The sequence below is a fragment of the Oryctolagus cuniculus genome, chromosome 6, assembly GCF_964237555.1.
Source record: "Oryctolagus cuniculus chromosome 6, mOryCun1.1, whole genome shotgun sequence".
Lineage (NCBI taxonomy): Eukaryota > Metazoa > Chordata > Mammalia > Lagomorpha > Leporidae > Oryctolagus > Oryctolagus cuniculus.
Window position 1 is genome coordinate 157688650 of NC_091437.1, and position 20694 is coordinate 157709343.

Sequence of the window (20694 nt, forward strand, 5' to 3'; positions counted from 1 at the left end):
CAAGGATTTGGGCCATCTTCTACTGCTATCCCAGGCCATAGCAGATTGCTGGACCAGAAGTTGAGCAGCCGGGACTCGCACCGGCGCCCAAATGGGATGCCGGCACTTCAGGCCAGGGCCCCCACCATCTGCTTTTAAAGAGCTCGGTTTAGTCACCTAAAATGCACTGATTGTTGCTAATTACAGATTAATTTGAAATTATATTTAGAAGAGAGAGGATTTTGCTATGGAGTGCTTTGCTTAATAACTTTTTACTAAGTAATTTGAATAATATTGAATGATTGTTGTTTTGATCAACCTGCCAGGCTTCCAAAATCTTTAGAGAAACATGAAAAAAATTTGTATTTCCTGACCAACAAGATTGCAGAGTCACTGGGAGGAAGTGGATATAGCGTGGAGAGGTTATCAGTTCCATATGTACCACAGGTAACAGGTAAGAGGAAGATCATTCAAACTCAACCTTGGTAATTGTTATAGTTTGGTAGTTTTTACATTATCCAATTGGCAAGAAAAGAGAGTAGCCTACTCTTTCAAATGTTTAAGAGTGTTTATTTTTTAAGTTTCACTTAAAATCCTTTAGCAAATCCAAAGATATAAATATGATTTTATCATTAGCAAATCAAGTTTTGAGTCTTTATTGTTATTTTATGATTACATTGAATAAATTATCTTAACATGATGTCTTTCCTCCATGAATGATATTGTATTTAACTTATAGAAATGGGTGAAAATTGTTTAATGAGTAATTAGTGATTATTTAGCCACTTTTGTCTTTGAAAGAGTACAGTCTGTTTGCTATGTAAAGAAGTCTGTTAACTATATTTAAGTTAGGAGTATTCTTGTCAGCTGTGAACTGTGTGTTTCCTTCCATTCTCTGCATTGCCTGAAGTGAATCTGTGGTCTTTGAAGGCAAAACTGCATGGTGTTTTAGATTCAGTTTTTATTTTAAAAATGAAAAAAAAGAATTTCTATTTTATACTCTGATTTTCCATTGATTACATAAATATTAAATTTGTTGGAAGAGACAGTTCTTCCTATAGGTTACCTCTGATATATATGAGAACTATTTGGTTTCAGTTAGATAGCTTTCTGGACTAATTGCTGAAATAGTCAAATCTTTGTAAATAGCTGTCTTTTTTATGCAGATGCAAAATATATACACATCTGTTACAATGATGGTTCTTCAAAATAGTCTTAAGATGTTCAGGAATGCGTTCACGATTTGTTTTTAATGTCATACGATTAGAGATTATGTTCTTCAAGAATTTCTTGGGAAATAAAAACGTAACAAAAAGTATTAATAGAACTTTTTATTTAAAGCAATTTTCAAGAAGACTTAAAATATTTCATTCTTATAATTTGGATCTAGCTCTCTTTCCTTCAGGCAAAAAGCCTCATAAACCCAGGCACAAGTGCAAAGGTAAATCCAGATGCCAGTTAGGCCTGCCCTTTCCCTCGTCTGTCCTCTAGGAAAACAGCTGCCTAAAATGTGCTTTAGAAGCGGAACCAGTCCCCTGTGTATTTCATAGCTAGAAGTTTAGTTTGTATTTTGCTTTGCCTTCCTTACAGCAGTTGTTTATTTTCATTCTTTTGCTTTGTGCTTCTACCCTGTTACTTTACCCTTAATTCTAAATTAAAGTTCTGGCACTTTTTTTTTTTTTTTTAAACAGATAGTTTGCTCTTCCTTAGTTCCTCCCACCCCTGAAAAATATCTGTTCTACTTTGTAATGTCCTTCTGTCATTGACTGGAAGAATTCTGAATATTTCGGTTTATAATTAATGGTATGGGTGCAAAGCAATCACTATGTATGAGTTACGATTTTTCTGATTTGTAAGGACTTTGATACTTTATAACCAGTCTATGGCTTGCCTTAATGAAAAAAGGAGGCTGAAGAAATGGTGATTTTCTATGGGATACTCAATTAATTAAGACATTTCCTTTTGCTGTATGGCCATCAGATATTCATCTTAAAAATTTAAGTTATTTAATAGCAATATATAAAAAGAAATAGCAAAATATCCATGTATTGTGTATCATACTGATATTGGGATTGGCCCCCTAAAATATGATATCGGAATATAGCCCTCTTAAGGTTCCCCAAAAGTACCATCTGGGGTACCATATGAAATCAGAATATGGGGTGCCATACTATATCACAATATGCTTATTAATAAATTCCCAATATTAGTAAGCCCTTGTGGGTTCTTGCCTAATATTCAGAGAAGGATTCTAAATACCGGCATAGATCAACGAGGCAGTATGTTACATTTTTTAAGCTTTTATTCAGTGAGAAGGATGCATTGGAGAGTGAGAGCTTTATCTAAAAGAGAGGGATAAATCTGGATTCATACAGGGTGCCAGGAACCAGCCATGTGGAGGAGCATCTAGGCCAGGAGGAGCCTCTAGGCGCAGGACCGCAGCAAGCCCCGCACTGGCAAGAAGCCAAGGAAAGGAGAGAGCAGGCACACTGTGTTGCAGACTTTTAATCCTCTTTCAAAGGGAGTGGTTAATTAAGCTGATTGGTGGGAGGGTGCACAGGTGTGGCCAAGGTAGGGGCATGAAGTCACACAGGGCGTGGTGAAGGCATGGTCTTCCGGCTCACAACCTAATCAGTTTTCACGTGGATGCCTGCCTACATCAATACCATATCATACCATCATCGCAGTGGTAGCTACCATGTATTGACTAATTATATGCAGGTACTGTGATAAGCACTTTGTATGCAATTCTCACTTCATCTGTATAAAAGTTTGGTGAGGAAGATAGCATTATCTCAGCCTACAAATGAGGAAATAAGGCTGAAATTAAATAATTCAATTAGATTACACCAGTAGAATTACTCTTTCCTGTACAGTTGGTACTTAATAAATTAGCTCAAGGATTTTTCAGGGACCCAGAATGATATAGATTGAATTTTGTTTTCATTTATTGCATACCCCTTTTCTAAATGTACTTTTATGACTTTGGTGGGGAGTAGAAAAAATTAAGGATGCTGTCTCTACCCTCAAGGATTAAGATCTAGTGGGGAAGGTGATTGAATAATTGAAATGCACTGATTTTAGAGAAAGAATATGATCTACCTAAAACCCAACAGAACTGTTGGTGACTGATATAATAAGTGCTCATCAATTTTATTTGATTATTGCATTTTTAAAAAAATCTCCAGTAACCCTAGAACTCGAGGGAATAGTGTATGTCTTCACATGTGCTAAGCACCACTCTCTAAGGCGCATTTCTAAGTTGGGGTCTCATCCAAACCACAACACACAGAAAATGATTTGAATGACTCTTTTTCTCAATTCTCCTAAAATAGTGCTTTACTAATATTCTGGATTATAGGAAAGAATTTCATTTTCTGTGTAATTTCTCTCTAACAAGGCTTATAAGTGAGCAGTTCTAATATGCCTGAAGTCTTTAATCTGGGAAGTTTAGGATCCTCAGTCAGCATCCAGGAGAATATTCAATCCAGGTTTGATGGGCCAGGGATATCAAGAAGAAAGTCCCTAAGTAGAATCTAAGACAAATGTTAGAAAGTGAACCCTGTTTAAACAGAGATAGCGTGTGTGAGTGATCAATTTATGCAGGGAATTAATGCAATCAGTTTGGAGTGAATTGAGGGAATGGGATTGGAAATTGCAAATCCAAGTTAAATAGTTTGAATTTCATTCTGAAATCATTGAGGAGGAATTGAATAGTTTTAATTAAGAGATACAATCATCAGATTGATTGTAGTTTAGCAAACTGGGTATGGAATGACCATTTAAGAGAGTTTTTCAGTAGTCTCTAGGAGAGGTGAAAGTAACCTGTACTGAAAAGGTGTCAGTGAGAAGAGTACAGGGAAGTGGGTAGGGAAAAATTTACAGGAGAGTCTACACACAGTTTACTGGAGGACAGGGAGAGACCAGAGACGTGTCTAGGTTTCCAACTTTGGCACTTGTGTGGATGTTCAGAACTGAGAACAGAGTTCCCTTGCCACTTGGATTTGGTTTTGGTTTTTGGTTTCAGGAGGATTGGTTAATGTGACCAGGTTTGTATGAGGAATGAAAGAAGTGTGTGTACAGCTGTAACAGTCTGTAAGGTAGTTTTGAATCTAAGATGATAGAAAGTGGAATTTTTGTTAACATGAATAGAAAGTCATGACTAGTTTGGGAGAGGACATTCAAGTAAAGTCCTCTAGGCACTTAGGAGTCAGGGCTGGGTTTTGTATGAGAATTGAGAAGTTACAGTGAAGTTTGATGTCAACAACATAGGACATTTTGCTAAAGCCTTCAGGGAGCAGGGTAACCTCTCAAAGTGAAGATGTCAAGAGGAGGAAAAGGACAGAATGGCTAAAGAATTCCCCTTTCCTTAGTGAAGGAATGCTGGGGAAGGAGCCGGTAAAAGGCTAAGACTCAAAGTGCCCCATTAGAAAGTAACAGGAGAAAGTTGTTATGCTGTATTGTGGATGTGTAGGACGCCTGGGGAGGTGAGGGGAAAGCTTCAATAACTTAACCTCAGGGAGTCTGAGACTGGATGACAGCCTTTCTTTGGGTTTTCATAGAAGGTGATTATTGACAGCCTTTGCAACAATAGTTTTGATGGCAAAATGAAAAGAAATAGAAGCATATATAGACACTGTCATTAGGATTTGTTCAGTTTCTGTTGTTGTCCATGAGGATGAATGGAGACTTTAGTATGGCTCAGTCTTCGAAAAAGTTGCTAAGAAAAGACAGAGAATGCACATGCACAGATATGTGTGTATGTGTATCCTTTTACACTGAACACACAACTCATAACATAGTACAAAGAATAGGAAAAAAATCACTTATAAATAAAAATACAATCATTTGTCTTATCTTCCTCCAAAGAGCCATTTGCTGCCATGGATAGCCAGCTGTAGTAGGTGAAGCAATATAGTTTGAAAGAACTGATGGTAACTGATTTTGTCTGAACCAGAAAACATAAGCTGAGTCTAAGTTGGCTTTGAGTCAAAAGTCCATTATATTAATTTTGGCTCTGTTATAACCATTTGACATTGGGCATGCCCATTAATATGTTGGTGACCTCTTGTTCTCAGAGAGAAAGCAAGGACCAAAAAACACTCAGTGTTTTAGCTCATAAAATATGCGCTTGAAAGTACTTTACTTATTTATTTTTAACATTTATTTATTTGAAAGAGTTACAGAGAATGGAGGGGAGAGGGGGCGGAGCGATAGTCCAACTACTGGATCACTCCCCAGACATCTGCAACTGCCAGCACTGGGCCAAGCTGAAACCAGGAGCCAGGAGGTTCTTCGGGGTCTCCCACATGGGTGGCAGGAGTCCAGATATTTGGGCCATCTTCCACTGGCTTTCCCAGGCCATTAGCAGGAACCTGGAATGGACGTGGAGTGGGCAGGACATGAACTGGCACCCATGTGTTTTTGGCTGACATTGCAGGTGGTGGCTTCACCCACTATGCTACATGCCAGCTACATGAAAGTGCTTTAAAAACTAAATAATTTTCTATAAATATAGGAATGATTTTAGTATTTATTTCAGGTCTTAATGTTCTAGTTGACTTTCAAATAGTTTTGATTTGTCCTGTTGATTAAAAGCACTTATAATACATGGCTATCTTAATTTGCTTTGTCAAAATGTCTGTTATTGGGGCTGGCGCCATGGTACACAGTAGGTTAATCCTCCGCCTGGGGCACTGGCATCCCACGTGGGCACTGGTTGGTGTCCCGGCTGCTCCTCTTCAATCCTGCTCTCTGCTGTGGCCTGGGAAAGCATTAGAAGATGGCCCTAGTGCTTGGGACCCCACACCCACATGGGAGGAAGCTCCTGGCTTCAGATTGGCACAGTGCACTGGCTGTAGCGGCCATCTGGGGGGTGAACCAACAGAAGGAAAACTTTTCTGTCTGTATCTCCCTCTCACTGTCTGTAACTACCTCTCAAATAAATAAAAATAATTTAAAAATCTAAAAAAGAATGTGCCCTTAAAAAGGTTGTTTTTTAACCAACCCCTCCTGGAGAAGAGCTCCAGGGCCACAAACATGGAAGAAGGGTGGGGGACGGGGAAGGGTGCTCCATGGCCTGATGGGGTCTGATTGGATCACCACCCTGTCCTCCATGGCAGTGTGCAGGGGTTACATGTGAATCAACTTGTAAACCTGGTTTCACATGTCGGTCCCATCTCCTTTCTGGAGGGGATTGAATTTCTATTTTAAAGTTTGCTTAAAAACAATGGGTTGTTTTTCACATGATTTTGTATTCCCTATTGAAAAGAGCTTTGATTTGTTTTTATTCTGTAGAACATTAGTTTGAGATGTAATTTCATGTTTTTACATAGAACCAATGCAGTATATCTTTATAAGTAGTATATTTGCATTAGACTACATTTTGAATTTTGTGTCTAAAGGAAGTACCTGAAAGTTTCACTCACTCCAGTTAGCTTTTGATCTGAATCTAGGTGGTCTAGTAACGCTGGATACATTCAGGATTGATTGTATGTAATTAAGTCAGTTCCTGTATCTTTTTTTCTTTAGCCATGTCAAATTATGTTAGAATTCAGTTAATGTAGTCCTGTACCAGACTTGCATTCAGACTATTTTCTTTATTCTTTAGCCATCTGGGTGCAGTTATATAAATTAGGCATGGATACAGCAGGTAGCAGCAAAGTATCAGAGGGAAGCTAGGCAGAGCTCTAATGCTGGCCTTCATTTAGAAGTATTGCTTCTAAACTGTAGATCCTTGTGCCCAGATAAGAACAGAAAAAAGAAGGGATTGTTACCTTTGTGAATAGCAGAAAGGAATGAGAAAATGGAGAGTGAGGTGACTCAATCTGGGGAAGAAAACAAGAGCCTCTCCAGAGGATGCATGTGAGACCTAGGAGATGCTGACCTGACATTTGTCGGAGACTCAGCACAGTGCAGCCCACAGAGGAAAAGCAGAGCAAGAACGTACATGACACACAGGGGTGCTGTCCTCCTTGAGCTCTACTTTAGAGCTTTGCAAGATGTTTGGCTGTAACTGTGGGCTACTCTGCAGCCACCATAAGCAGATGAATATGTAGATGAGAAGAGAAAAGGTTATGAGAATGTAGTTTTAAGAATTTCCCATTGAATATCATTTTCTTTCCTTTTAGAATTTCTGACCATTTTTCTTAAATATCAGGCCACTGTGCTTTCTCTCTGTCCATTGATTGCCATTCCATGATCTCTCTTCTGCCCCCTTCTCTTTTCTTACCTGTGTTCATCTTCAATTTGACTCTTTTGCAACCATAGGCCTGTGTGAATGAACATGAAATTTATTTCATAGCGTATTCTATGAGAAGCAGGCTTTATTTTTTCCTCACTTTTAGTTCTGGGGAGACCTTAAAAGTTGACGTTGGTGTAGATGTTGTGCTGCAATAAGGTAAGCTGCAAATGGGATCCCCTTGCCCCATATTGTCTGGGAGGATGATGAAGAGGACAAGGGCGATCTCGGTTCTTGTCTCACGTCAAAGAAGAACTTCCATGTGGACAGGGGCAGTGAATAAAGCAAGTTTCATTGAAAGTGAGAAACCTCTTACCACAGCTCTCAGGAGGTGAGCTCCAAGGGAGGAGTTGCCAAGGAAGCTTGCCAGTGTCTGCCCTTTATAAACAAGATATGGCTCTCTCTGATTGTCCCCTTTCTGAAAATCAAAACTAGATTTAACCAATCAGGGCAGGAGTAGAAAAACAGCTAATCAGAAGGAAGGGCTTACTATCCTGTCTAGCTTTGGTAAGTGCAGTTAACTGACCTGATTGCCTTCCAACTGGCCCAGCTGCCCATTAGCCTAGTTAACGCCTCACGTTTCCATCTCTTTCAATGTCAGAGTGCCTGGGATCAAGTCCTGCCTCCGGTTTCTGCTAATATACCTGGGAGGCAGCAGATGATGGCTCAATTAATTGCATCCCTGCCGTTTGCATAGGAGGCCAGATGGAGTTCCAGGGTCCTAGCCTTAGCATGGTCCAGCCTTGACTGTCCCAGGCATTGGCAGAGAAAACCAGTGGATGGAAGATATCTGTCTTTGTCTTTCTCTCCCTCTCTCTCTCTGTCATTCTGCCTTTCAAATAAAAAAAGATAACCTGGTTAGAGCTAAAAGCAGGTGAGCAGAGATAGCTCTGTACTGTTTATAGCACTTCCATTGATCTCACGTCTCGTAGTGTATACCAAAGCACCTGAATGTTCACCAGAGGATGAGTAGATTTTTAAAATGTGGTGTATATATACACATAAATACATACAGTAGAATACTATTCAGCCTTAAAAATGAAAAGCAGCTAGTTCTGTCTTTTGCAACAGCATGGATGAACTTGTAGGACATTATGTTAAGTAAGATAAACTAGCCAGAGGATGATTTTACTTACATGTGTATTTTAAAGCTTACATAGGAGCAATAAGTTCTGATGTTTACTTACACAGCATGGTAACCATATTAACAATAATACATAGTTCTGCATTGCTAAAGGAGAATTTTTAAACTTTTGTTTAATAAATACAAATTTCCAAAGTACAACTTTTGGATTATAGCTGTTTTTCCCCCCTTAACCACCCTCCTACCCGCAAACCATCCCATCTCCTACTCCCTCTCCCATCCCATTCTTCATTAAGATTCATTTTTAATTATCTTTATATACAGAAGATCAACTTAGTGTATACTAAGTAAAGATTTCAACTGTTTGCACCCACACAGACACAGAATTTAAAGTACTGTTTGAATACCAGTTTTATGGTTAATTCGCATAGTACAACACATTAAGGGCAGAGATCCTGCATGGGGAGTAGGTACACAATGACTCCTGTTGTTGATTTAACAATTAACACTCTTTATTTATGATGTCAGTAATCACCCGAGGCTCTTGTCATGAGCTGCCTAGGCTATGGAAGCCTCTTGAGTTCACAAACTCTGACCTTACTTAGACAAGGCCATAATCAAAGTAGAAGTTCTCTCCTCCCTTCAGAAAAAGGTGCCTCCTTCTTTGACAGCCCATTCGCTGAAGGAGAATTTTAAATGTTCTTACCAGAAAGTAATGATAAATACTTGAGGTCATAGATGTGCAAATCAGCCTTATTTCATCATTCATCAATGACATAGTGCATTGTACCCCATTGATATGCATGGATTTTGAAAATTTGTAAACCAAAATATGAATCATTTGCTATGAACTTTTTGAAATACACTAAGTGTATGCAGTTACTTTTCAATTAAAAATAAAATAAAACTTGGTACCAGCATCATAGTGTGTAAAACTGCCGCCTGCAGCACCTGCATCCATATGGGCACCATTTCGAGTCCCAGTTGCTCTGCTTCCAATCCAGTTCCCTACTAATGCACCTGGGAATTCAGTGGAAATTGGCCTAAGTCCTTGGGCTCCTTGGTCTGCCATGTGGCCGTTTGAGTGAACCAGCGGGTGAAGGATCCATCTCTCTGTCTCTTCCTCCCTCTCTGTATCTTTGACTTTCAAATAAATAAAATAAATAAATATAAAGAAAATAAATCTGAGAACACACTACTTTATATATTTAGAAAGAGAAAAAAGGACATACTCTTATTTTTTGTAAACTTTTCAAAGCCAGAGGTAGAGTTTATAACTAAAAATCAATGTAATGTTTCCAACAAATAATGAGAGAAAAACTATTTTTATTTTAGATGAAGATCGGCTTTCCAGAAGAAAAAGCATTGTAGACACTGTATCCATTCAGGTGGATATTTTACCGAACAGCATTCCTCCTGATGACGTGGTAAGTCATGGAATATTTACATTGGAATACTTTCTTGAGATAGTCACTATAGAAAAGAATTGTGTGCTCTTCATTCTGTAAAACTGAAGAAAATACAACTCTAGATTATTCCCAAATCAAGTAAATTCTTAGTAGAAATTAAAGTTAGCCTTGGATTTGTTTATAATTTATTTTACTGAACTCATTTCAGCTGTCTATAAAGATACATTAACTTACCCTTGGATGTTATTATATTGAAATTTCACATTGTAACTCAGCATAATAAAAGAAACTAAAACAGAGGTAAGATTTTTGAGTGTGTTAGCAAAAGTATTACACAATGTTATTCAATTCATAGGCCCTCTGTATCCTGTTTATTTTTTTAAAATTTATGAAACATAAGTTACAGGAATAAATAGAATTATACACACTCATGTGAGGTCAAATGGTCAGTGACTTTAGGAAATTTCAAAACTGCACATCTATAGGAAATTTTTTAATCATTTTGGGTAGAAAACAATGAATTGTATAGCTTACATTAAGCTGTTATCAATGAACTGTGTACTTTTTGAGGACTGTGGCTTGTTTGAAACCTCATAGACTGAATGCTCTCCTCCTGTTTCAATAGAGCACCAGAGTGTACCCTCCTGAGTTATAGGAAGAAAACGCAGCCAGTGTTCTCTAGGACTTACTCCTCACAAACCACCAGAGAACTTTTTGATAGTCAAGTAAAAATGCCGAAGTGCCAGCATGTCAAGTCAGTCTCCTCCTTGTGATTTATCCATTGTTTGCCTTCCTAGGTATTTTATTATTTCTCATTGGTACAATGTAAATAATTAAAAGAATATCCATACAAGAAAAGGGGAAGGAAGTTGTCTGAATTCATGCTTTCTCAGCCTCCTTTCTCTTCACCGTCTTCCAACTCTTGTCAGTTAATTTGTCTTCGATAATTAAGACTCTTTGGTGACCAGGGTACTTACACCTTCTGTGTTCACACAACTCCCTGTTAATCCTACAGGATTTTTGTGTTTATTAAGAAGTTATCAGTAGAGCAGCAGGAGTACTTGAAGAAGCAGTGAGAATTCATTCTGAAACTTGATATTAAGTCTGATTTAAAGTTTCTAACCAATTTTAGGCTAAGAAAAATTGTCTTCTCCAAATTCACCTCTGCTTTCAAAGCCATTTTAGTTTATAAACGACTATCTAAGGAAAATATCTACCTTTTTTTCACTGTGAGCTTTCTGATGTTACCCATGAGGGAAGAAATGCTTCCAAATCTTTATCTGATTGACTTAATGTTGACAAATATGCAATATATCCTTATTGACTGTTATTTTTCAATTATTCTTTTGTTAACTATTTTTATTTCTCTCAAAAAATACATAGAGAACACTTGAAACTGTTGCAAAGAATGTGTCTATTTTGATTAAATACAAAAATGTACATAAAGACAATGTAAGGAGAAGTTTCTTGACACATTTTACATTCAATATGCTTTAATAATTCAGTAACTTTTTAAAGATCTTATTGTTTCTTTGATTTGCCCTAAGTCCCAAGTCAAATGTGGCTCTGAGCAGCTGAAAACTGAAGTACAGTTTAGTATCACATTGACTTGAAAGCACTTGAGCTTTGACTTTGTTTGCCATTGTGGAATCTGCTTTTGTATATTAGACACAATTGTTGATATATACCAGAAGGCAGAATAAGAACCTTACCTCTAGGCTAAAGTGAATTAATTGATTTCATAGCATGCCTAGAAGAAATTCCTATCACATATTCACTAGTTAATGGTGCAATAAAATAGCATAGCAAACTATAGGTAAGTTTATTTACTTCCAGTGAAATCAGATGTGAAAATTGCTCAGTAAACATAATTCATTTAATTAAAAATACTTGAAATTTTTATACATAATCCTAGTGTATTTTCAGTTATATCTGGTCCTAGAGCTTATTCTTAAAAAAAAAAAAAAAAAAAAGATTGTTTAGATGGGGATCATAGCAAACTTCTATTTTCCTTAGATATAATGCCAGTTGTTACTATAGTTTACGGAAGTGCCTGGCACCACTTGAGATATGTTTGTTCTAATATTTACAGTTCAAACCTTAGTTCACTTAATAAGATTTTCTCTAAAAATTGCCATATATAAAAAGATGTGTGTATATATGTATGTAAATTTATGTATATGAGCATATACGTATACCTCAATACACACACATACAAAGATACCGAAATTAAATCAAGGTATTCAGGAGGATGTATGTCATAAACAAAGTGCCTCTGCCTCCTGAGATGAGAACATCTGCCTAACCATTAGAAAGCACTATAGGTAGGATTCTTTGACCTCTTATGTGTAAGAATGGATATGAGTGAAACCTGAAATCACTATTTGATTCTTTTCTCTCAAAGGTGATAGATAGTAAGTGCTTGATTACTTGGGGGCACATATGGGATATATTTTTATATATATATATATATATAAACACACACAAACATATGTATATAGAAAATTTTTGCATATTAAATTTCTCTTTGTACAAAATGAAGTCATGGGTTGACTACACAGGATTGTTCTTTATTCTAGAACAATTAACAGACCTTTGTTTTATACATATGTACTTCTGCATTTTTCCCAAATATAGTTAGAGAAATCTGTATATGTGCTGGCATTAAGTCAGTATTAGCTACAACCTGCTATACTAATTGCTATCAAATTACTAAGGTGTCAGTAGAAGTGACATAATTGCTGTACTTGGAAGAAAATGAAGAATAGATTTCATGTAGGCCCAATAGTATTATACACTCTAGGTTAGAGCCATAGGTCATATGTAAACAAAAATTGGAAAAAGTAAAAGGAAAGTTCAAACTCTTTTAGGATGTTGCCTTTGCACCCCATTTCTCCTTTACAGTTAGGACAGATTGCAATGTAGTTGAGCATCAAATAAAGTTAGGTAGCTTGTATTTAGCAGCTATACTGTGTGAAAATACAAGTCATCTAATGCCGGTATAAATCAGTTGGTTTTTTTTATTTGTTTTGTTTTGATTTTTCAACTAGGATGCACGAAAGGGAGGATTGGGAGATAGATTCCAGCCAAATTTAGAAGGATTTATCACTGGTCTGAAGGCTCAGTTTGTAATTGGGTAGGAAGTAAGGAGGCCCTGAAATTCAGGCAGGACAGTTCTTGGAACTATACTTTCAAGAAACAAATCTTAGAAATGTGACTAGGCTAAATTAAAAAGAAGAAACTAGAGGCAGGACATGGTAACTGTCCACACTTAAGGGAACAAGGACCTACCATAGCGTAACTGGGCTGGAGATGAGCAGGGACAGGAGAGCAGGACTGGGGCCAACACATAACTCCCAGGGACTTAGAGGAGGTAAAGAAAACACTGATGGACAGAATGACTTGGAGGTTCTTGTTGCTAGGAATTTTATCGTCATTAGGTGGATCAAGGAAGACTAGAAGAAATCAGGGGAAAGAGTTCATACGCTGAGGTACTTTAGCTCTTCATTTTTCCTGCACTGAACAGGTAATAAGTAAAAATCTTAGGTATCAAGAATACCGATCTTCTAACTTCGCCCATGTTATTTCTCCTGTACTATAGTTGTTTGTGAAAACTCTAAAGCTTTTAGCCAAGTATAGAAGGAATAGTGGGTTTTTTCATTAAAGTACTAGATTGCTGCTAGGTACAGTTAACTACCCAGAGCCTAATCTTGTATGTCTGCTCCGAACATCTAGAACAAAGCAACTGAAGATTCCCAAGTTTAGTCTGACTGCAGCTAGAAATGTGAACATTCAGTAGAAAAACTGAGGTAGAACTCTTGCTGCTTGATTTCCTGCTAAAGGCTTTGTATTCGAAAGAAGCTAAGGAGCAAAGCATGAAGTCTTTTTGTTTTCATTAGTCTTGCTGTCTTAGACTTAGCAAAAGAAGCCCATGAGCTAAAATTAGGGATGACCAGAGTTCCAGGCAAGTAGTCATGTATCTTTTTTTTTTTTTTTTTTTTTTTTTTTTTTTGGGACAGGCAGAGTTAGAGAGATTGACAGAGAGAAAGGTCTTCCTTCCGTTGGTTCACCCCCCAGATGGCCACTATGGCCGGTGCTGTGCCAATCCGAAGCCAGGAGTCAGGTGCTTCCTCCTGGTCTCCCATGCGTTTGCAGGGCCCAAGCACTTGGGCCATCCTGCACTACCTTCCCGGGCCACAGCAGAGAGCTGGACTGGAAGAGAAGCAACCGGGACAGAACCCCGGGGTGCTGGCGCCGCAGGCGGAGGATTAGCCTAGTGAGCCATGGCACTGGCCCATGTATCATTTCTTAATTTTTCATTCAGTGATACCACAGTAACTCGATATATTATTCCTTCTGAAAATGTGCTGTTGTCACAAATAGTATTAATGATTTTTTTTAATCATGAAGAAGTTGATGTCATACCTTTTATATATCTCAAAGTAAGAGACTGATCTAAGAGTCCAAGTGAAAGGGTTTTTATGTGGAATAAAATTTGGTGATTCAGCTTAGAAGACCTAAAATATGCCTATTTTAAGATGCTGATTAACCGTTCTCATTGGATGCTTCCCAATGTAGTGACTATTATTTTAAGCCATTTAAAAATCCAAGATTATTTTATTTTTGATTTTAAACATCATGGTTTCCCAAAATTACAGATTGTGGAGTGCTTAGTTCTTACTTACCACAAGGCTAAAAATGTATCAGCTCAGCTTTGACTACCTCAATGTGTTGTTTACTTATGAAGCCCAGGTCTGTTGTTGAACATCACATTCCTGGAGACTGAATTCAGTTGCCTAGGGATTGCTGATTGTGCCAGTCTAGTTCTAATCTGTAGGATTGTTTGGGGAAATTTACACTGCAGTAGACCATTGTTAGAGCAATGAAAAAGTGGAAAGTATTGGACACTGTGGAGTATAATCACAAACCAAGCCAACACAAAGAAAAATATTCTAAGAGTTTCTTAGATGACTTGTAACTAGGCAGAGGTATTCTCTGAATTAACATTCTTTAACTCTCTATTTTACTTAAAACCACTTTCCTCTAGGCTAATAACACTGAAGAAATAACCTTTGAAGCACTGAAGAAAGCAATTGGTAAGATACTGTGCACTTATGAGCTCCTCTAATGTTTGACCCCTCTGTAGCTTGGTACTGTTTTATATGCCACAATAAATAGAAGCAGTATGACCAAAAAAGAAATTAATTAGTTTCTATATAAATATATCATTTTTAGCCCTATTTTCTGGCTGTTAAAATTGTCTTACCATTCTTTTCATTCTTAAACAGACACACACAGCTGTTTCATCAGTGGTAGTAGAAAGACATTATTTTATTGTCTCACAGACTCTGGCCAGACTATATATTATTTTAATATTAAAAATCCCATTTCAGATTATGATAAATAAAAATATAACTTCCAATGACCCCATCTGTATTTCAGTTGTCCATTCAGTATCAATATTCAATTTGGCAGATATTTTATTTAGTGCCTCATATATGCAAAGGCATAATTATGAAACAAACAAACAAAAAGCCCAGAATGGTCCTTCGGGAAGAATCTTGAAGTTTTCTGTCTTGCAGGAAGTTTCTATTCCCCTCCACTTTTTTAAAGAGAGACAAAGGCACTCTAGGAGATACTATTGTACATCTGTTTTTAAACCCTCAGATTTAAAATTTTTCTATTCTAGCCTCAAATGAGACATTTCAAGGTTGTTATGCCTTTTGCATTTTTTCTTATAAAAAGTAGCCCCATAAATTGCCCTTTTTTGGTTTATAGATCATAGCTCTTAGGGTCTTTGTAAGGGTTTTGGGACACTGTATTTGTTTTGATGGATCTTCACATTTATGTAGATACCAGTGGAATGGAAGAACAAGAAAAGGAAAAGAGACGTCTTGTCATAGAGAAATTCCAGAAAGCACCTTTTGAAGAAATAGCAGCACAGTGTGAATCCAAAGTAAGTAAACAGATGACAAGTGAGGCTGGAGTGTGATTTTACAGAAACTCTTGGTTGGTAAATTCCAAACTTCAAGAAACTTTTCAGAACACAAAGAAAAAATATATCAGACACCAAAAGCTCTGAAAACATAACTGTGAAGCCCCAAATGATTTGTATGGTATAAGCTGATAAAAATGGCAGGTCCCAAACTGAATATTTATGAATACTTTACAGTGGCGTTCACTGATTTTGCTGTGACTGGTTTGTTCTGTGTGTTTATTTGTTAGCAGTGAGCTTAAGAAAGGAAAAGGTGAGGCGAGTATTTGGCACAGTTGTTAAAGACAGTAGGGACATCTGCATTCCGTATTAGAATGCCTGGTTCAAGTCAGGGCTACAGGTAATGCACACCCTGGGAAGTAGTAGATGACAGCTGAAGTACTTGGGTCCTTACCGCTGGGAGACCTGGATTTAGTTCAGGCTCCTGGCTTCTGCCTGTTCCAACTCCAGCTTCAGCTGTTGCACACATTTTGAGAGTGAACTAGCAGATGGAAGTTGTGTGTGTGTGTGTGTGTCCCTGTGTCCATCTCTCTCTCTTGCAGTGGTATTTCTGTGCCATTCAAATATAAATGAAAATAAACAAAAAGAAGAGAAACCTTACATTAAATTCCAATAGGTGAAACCAAGTCAAAACATTAAAGCATTCTGAACCATCAGAATTACTGGTTACTGTTTAGGCTTTGTCCTTTAATTATATTAGTTATATTCCTGTGGATATTTGGAAAATGACAAATGTTATCTTCATTTTTCCCCCCATCACAGGCAAATTTGCTTCATGATAGACTTGCTCAAATATTGGAGCTCACCATACGGTAAGCATTTTGTTACTGCATCAGTACTAACACAACAGCAAAATAAAAACAGTTAAACTCCTATGAATTTGCAGCTGATTGTGTTTAAGCATTTTTTTTTCCATTTGGGCTGAATACAGGATCAGACAGGTGACCCCTTGTCTTAGCAGTCATTCTGTTTACTAGATGGGATCTGTCACCATTTCTTGCTAAGTTTTCTTCTCTAATCTTCTAGTTCCTTTTTTAGATCATTCATTCCTTCATGATAGAAAGGTATACAGTTCATATGGTTTAGCTCATAGTTCCTTCCAGGGTGGAATTGTTGAACTTCCCTTGATCTTGCCTATGGCATACCCAGTTGAGTCCTGTTATGAGTTACTATACTCCAAAACTTGTGGTATTTGAAAGCACTTGGGTTAGAATCTGTTTGTTAACTAAGTAACGAAGGAAAGAGAGAGAGAACTCTAGGTTCTATGCAAAGAAAGAACATTGACATCAGTGAGGAAACCAGGCTTTGTGTGCAGTAGCTTGGTAGAGGAGCCTCAGGTAGCTATGCTTCTGTAACGTTTTTCTACATCAGGTCCTTCATATTTTTAGAGTTATTAATTAAATATGGTTTGCTTCAACCCCTGTAACTTGTAAATGGAAGAGACAATAATCTGCTTCTTTATTTCAGCCTTTTTTCTTTTCATATGCAAGGTATATTTTCATCAGTTTCATGTCTTATTCTAGGCACCTTCCTAGCATTCACATGATCCCCACTGAGTAGAGGATTGCTCGTTTACGGAATTTCAGAACAGGGAATTGGGCTAAAAAATGCACTATATGATAGACTCAGGATTCAGAGAAAATTGCTGGGCATGAGCAGTTACTTCTTTAATGTCTGTTAGTGGTAATACCAAGTGTCTGTTGTTTATTTGGTCTTATGTCATGCATTTTATACTTGTGATTTCTGCTGATCCTCACCACAGCCCTGAAAGGTAGGTAGATGTATGTTTTCATATTTTCTAAGTGAAGATAGCAAGACTTAGAGAAGGTAGGTAGTTTGTAGTAGGTCGTACAGCTGGTGAGTGCAGAGTCAAAATTCAAATCCTTAACCATGTCCCTAAAGGCTATGTCACTTGGGGTCACCGTGTTACATTCAGTCATACTAACAAAATTAATATTAGCTATTACCAGTACTTAACATTTATTGAACATAGGCTACCAAATGTTAAGTTATTGAGTATTTATGATATTCCAGGCACTGAACCTGCACTATTTAATTTTTTTAAAGATTTATTTATTTATTTGAAAGGCAGAGTTACAGAGAGGCAGAGAGAGAAGTCTTCCATCCACTGGTTCACTCCCCAATTGGCCATAACGGCTGGAGCTACACCAATCCAAAGCCAGGAACCAGGAGCTTCCCCTGGGTCTCCCACACAAGTGCAGGGGCCCAAGGACTTGAGCCATCTCCACTGCTTTCCTAGGCCACAGGAGAGAGCTGGATCGGAAGTGGAGCAGCCAGGACTCGAATCGGTGCCCATATGGGATGCCGGCATGCAGGCTGTGGCACAGTGCCGACCCCAACTATTTAATTTAATATCTACAATAGATCTACAAATAGGTAATAGTGGATTTTTTTTTTTAATTTTACAAGTGTGTAAACATGCACATAGGAATTAGGTAATTTATCCAGTGTCAATCAGAAAAAAATGATGCTAAGGGCAATGCAAATGAGTCCACAAACAAGATCAGTTAGGAAAACGCTGTAGGAGAAAAGAACAAGGGAGCATTTGCTTTGGTTGATAGGAAAACATGATTGATCTTTCGTACTTGTAGCAGGTTGGACTTGTATACATACAGATAGAAGAAAATTCAGAATGAAAAAGTATTGTGATAAAGATTTCAGATTTTCTAGAAGAGCAAATGTTCAGTTCAATCTTCTTTAGACACCTCTTGGAGACTACTGACCACCAGCAGGGAAGAAAGGCTGTGGGAGGCGATTCCTATTTCATTTCTTTTACTAAGATAGACAAATTAACTCTGGAAAAATACATAGAAATACTACAGTTTAGGCTGGTGCCGCGGCTCACTAGGCTAATCCTCTGCCTGCGGTGCCGGCACTCCGGGTTCTAGTACCGTTGGGGCACCGGTTCTATCCCAGTTGTTCCTCTTCCAGTTCAGCTCTCTGCTGTGGCCCGGGAAGGTAGTAGAGGATGGCCCAAGTGCTTGGGCCCTGCAAACGCATGGAGACCAGGAGGAAGCACCTGGCTCCTGGCTTCGGATCAGCGCAGTGCGCTGGCTGTAGCGGCCATTTTGGGGGTGAACCAATGGAAGGAAAATCTTTCTCTCTGTCTCTCTCTCTCTCTCTCTCTCTAACTCTGCCTGTCAAAAAACAAGCAAACAAACAAACAAACAAAAAACAGTTACTGGACCAAAAGTGGCATGGACCAGTCTTTGAAAAATAAAAAGAAATACTACAATTTATTACTCTTTGTAATCTTGGTTGAGGGGGTGGATTTTTCTTACTGTAACTCAAAAACTAGAAAGCATAAGAGGATAATTGCTGCCATATGAAGTTTTTAGTCATTTGTCAACATGTTAAGAATTAAATAATTGTAGAAAGCATTTGTGTCATATGACAAAAGATTACTTTTCCAAATTGATAAAAAAAAAAAGCCTATGAGTAATTTCCACTGGCAGTGGACACATAGACATTGTACAGCTTCAAAGAATGGTTTCTCTTTAGGCTGCCAGGTTGGCAGTGTTTCTTTTTTTTTAGATTGTGTCGGATATTTAAACAGTGTAAGAGAAAAATTATACTCAAATGCTGAAAGTGTAAATTACTGGTGTTCTAACAAAATGTCCCAATGTCAAAATTGTGAATATACTTTAAACCAGAAATTCTGCTTATATGATTATAAACCAAAGAGAAAGAATAAAATTAGACATGCTTAGGAAGGTATTGTAGGGTGGGCATTTTATACAGTTACTAAGATGCCAGTTGGGAAGCCCATCGCATATCAGAGTGCCTGGCTCCAGTCCTGGCTCCCCTGCTTCCAGTGCAGCCTCCTGCAGATGTACACCCAGGGAGGCAGTGGCTTGATGGCTCAAGTGCTTGGGTCCCTGCCACCCACATGGGAAACCCCAGTACCTGTGTAGGATTGAGTTCTGGGCTTATGGCTTCATTCAGCCTGGCCCAACCCTGGCTGTTGTGGGCATTGGGAGAATAAACAAACCAAAGATTGGAATATTTCTGTCTGTTTCTGTCTATATCCATCTCTTTCTTTCTTTCAAAGAAAGTGGAAAAAAATTTTTAAAAGAATATACTTCTGAGGCCAGCGCTGCGGCTCACTAGGCTAATCCTCCGCTTGCGGCACTGGCACCCCAGGTTCTAGTCCTGGTTGGGGTTCCGGATTCTATCCCGGTTGCCCCTCTTCCAGGCCAGCTCTCTGCTGTGGCCAGGGAGTGCAGTGGAGGATGGCCCAAGTCCTTGGGCCCTGCATCCGCATGGGAGACCAGGAGAAGCACCTGGCTCCTGGCTCCGGATCAGCACGGTGCACCGGCCGCAGCGGCCATTGGAGGGTGAACCAACAGAAAAGGAAGACCTTTTTCTCTGTCTCTCTCTCTCTCTCTCTCATTGTCCACTCTGCCTGTAATAAATAAATAAATAAATAAATAAATAAATAAATAAAAAGAATTTGCTTGTGAACATTGTTTATAATAATGAAAATGAACCTGCATTTGTCCATAGTTTGAAACAACAGTGGGGTCTGGCCTGTGCCATGGCTTACAATGCCTGCAGCCCATATCAGAGTGCTGGTTCACTTCCAGTCCACCTTCTTGCTAATGAGCGTAAGAAGGCAGTGGATGATGGCCCAAGTGCTTGGGCCCTTGTCACCCGTTTGGGAGACCAGGATGGAGTTCCAGGCTCCTGGGCTTCACCTGACTCAGCCCTGGCTTTTGCAGCTTTCTAGGCAGTGAGCCAGTAGGTGGAAAATCTCACACTTGCTCGCTGTCTCTCCCTCTCTCTCTGGTGTGTGAGTGTGTGTGTGTGTCCTCTTCTCTCTCTCATGTTCTGCTTTCAGATGAATAAATAAGTAAATCTTTAACTCAGTGATGGTGTAGCTATTTAATGAAACACCATATGGTGTTCAGCAAAGATAATATATGCCTATATGAAAGATCTTTTACTATGAAACAGAAAAGTTCAC

The 20694-nt window shown here is 38.4% G+C and overlaps 1 protein-coding gene across 7 annotated transcripts in view; it reads left to right on the forward strand.

Annotated features, from left to right (window-relative positions):
* Positions 1-20694, forward strand: part of EFR3A (EFR3 homolog A) — a 121318-nt gene that overhangs the window by 97754 nt on the left and 2870 nt on the right. For 3 of the 7 annotated variants that reach the window (XM_070075500.1, XM_070075501.1, XM_070075502.1), the window contains exons 18-23: positions 306-433; positions 1370-1420; positions 9639-9730; positions 14760-14808; positions 15565-15668; positions 16470-16519. In XM_070075500.1, coding sequence (XP_069931601.1) covers positions 306-433; positions 1370-1420; positions 9639-9730; positions 14760-14808; positions 15565-15668; positions 16470-16519 — 474 coding nt within the window. Of the gene's footprint in view, positions 1-305; positions 434-1369; positions 1421-9638; positions 9731-10337; positions 10504-14759; positions 14809-15564; positions 15669-16469; positions 16520-20694 lie in introns of those variants that run through there. The other 4 variants (XM_051844033.2, XM_051844031.2, XM_070075503.1 and 1 more) reach the window with 3 other exon arrangements.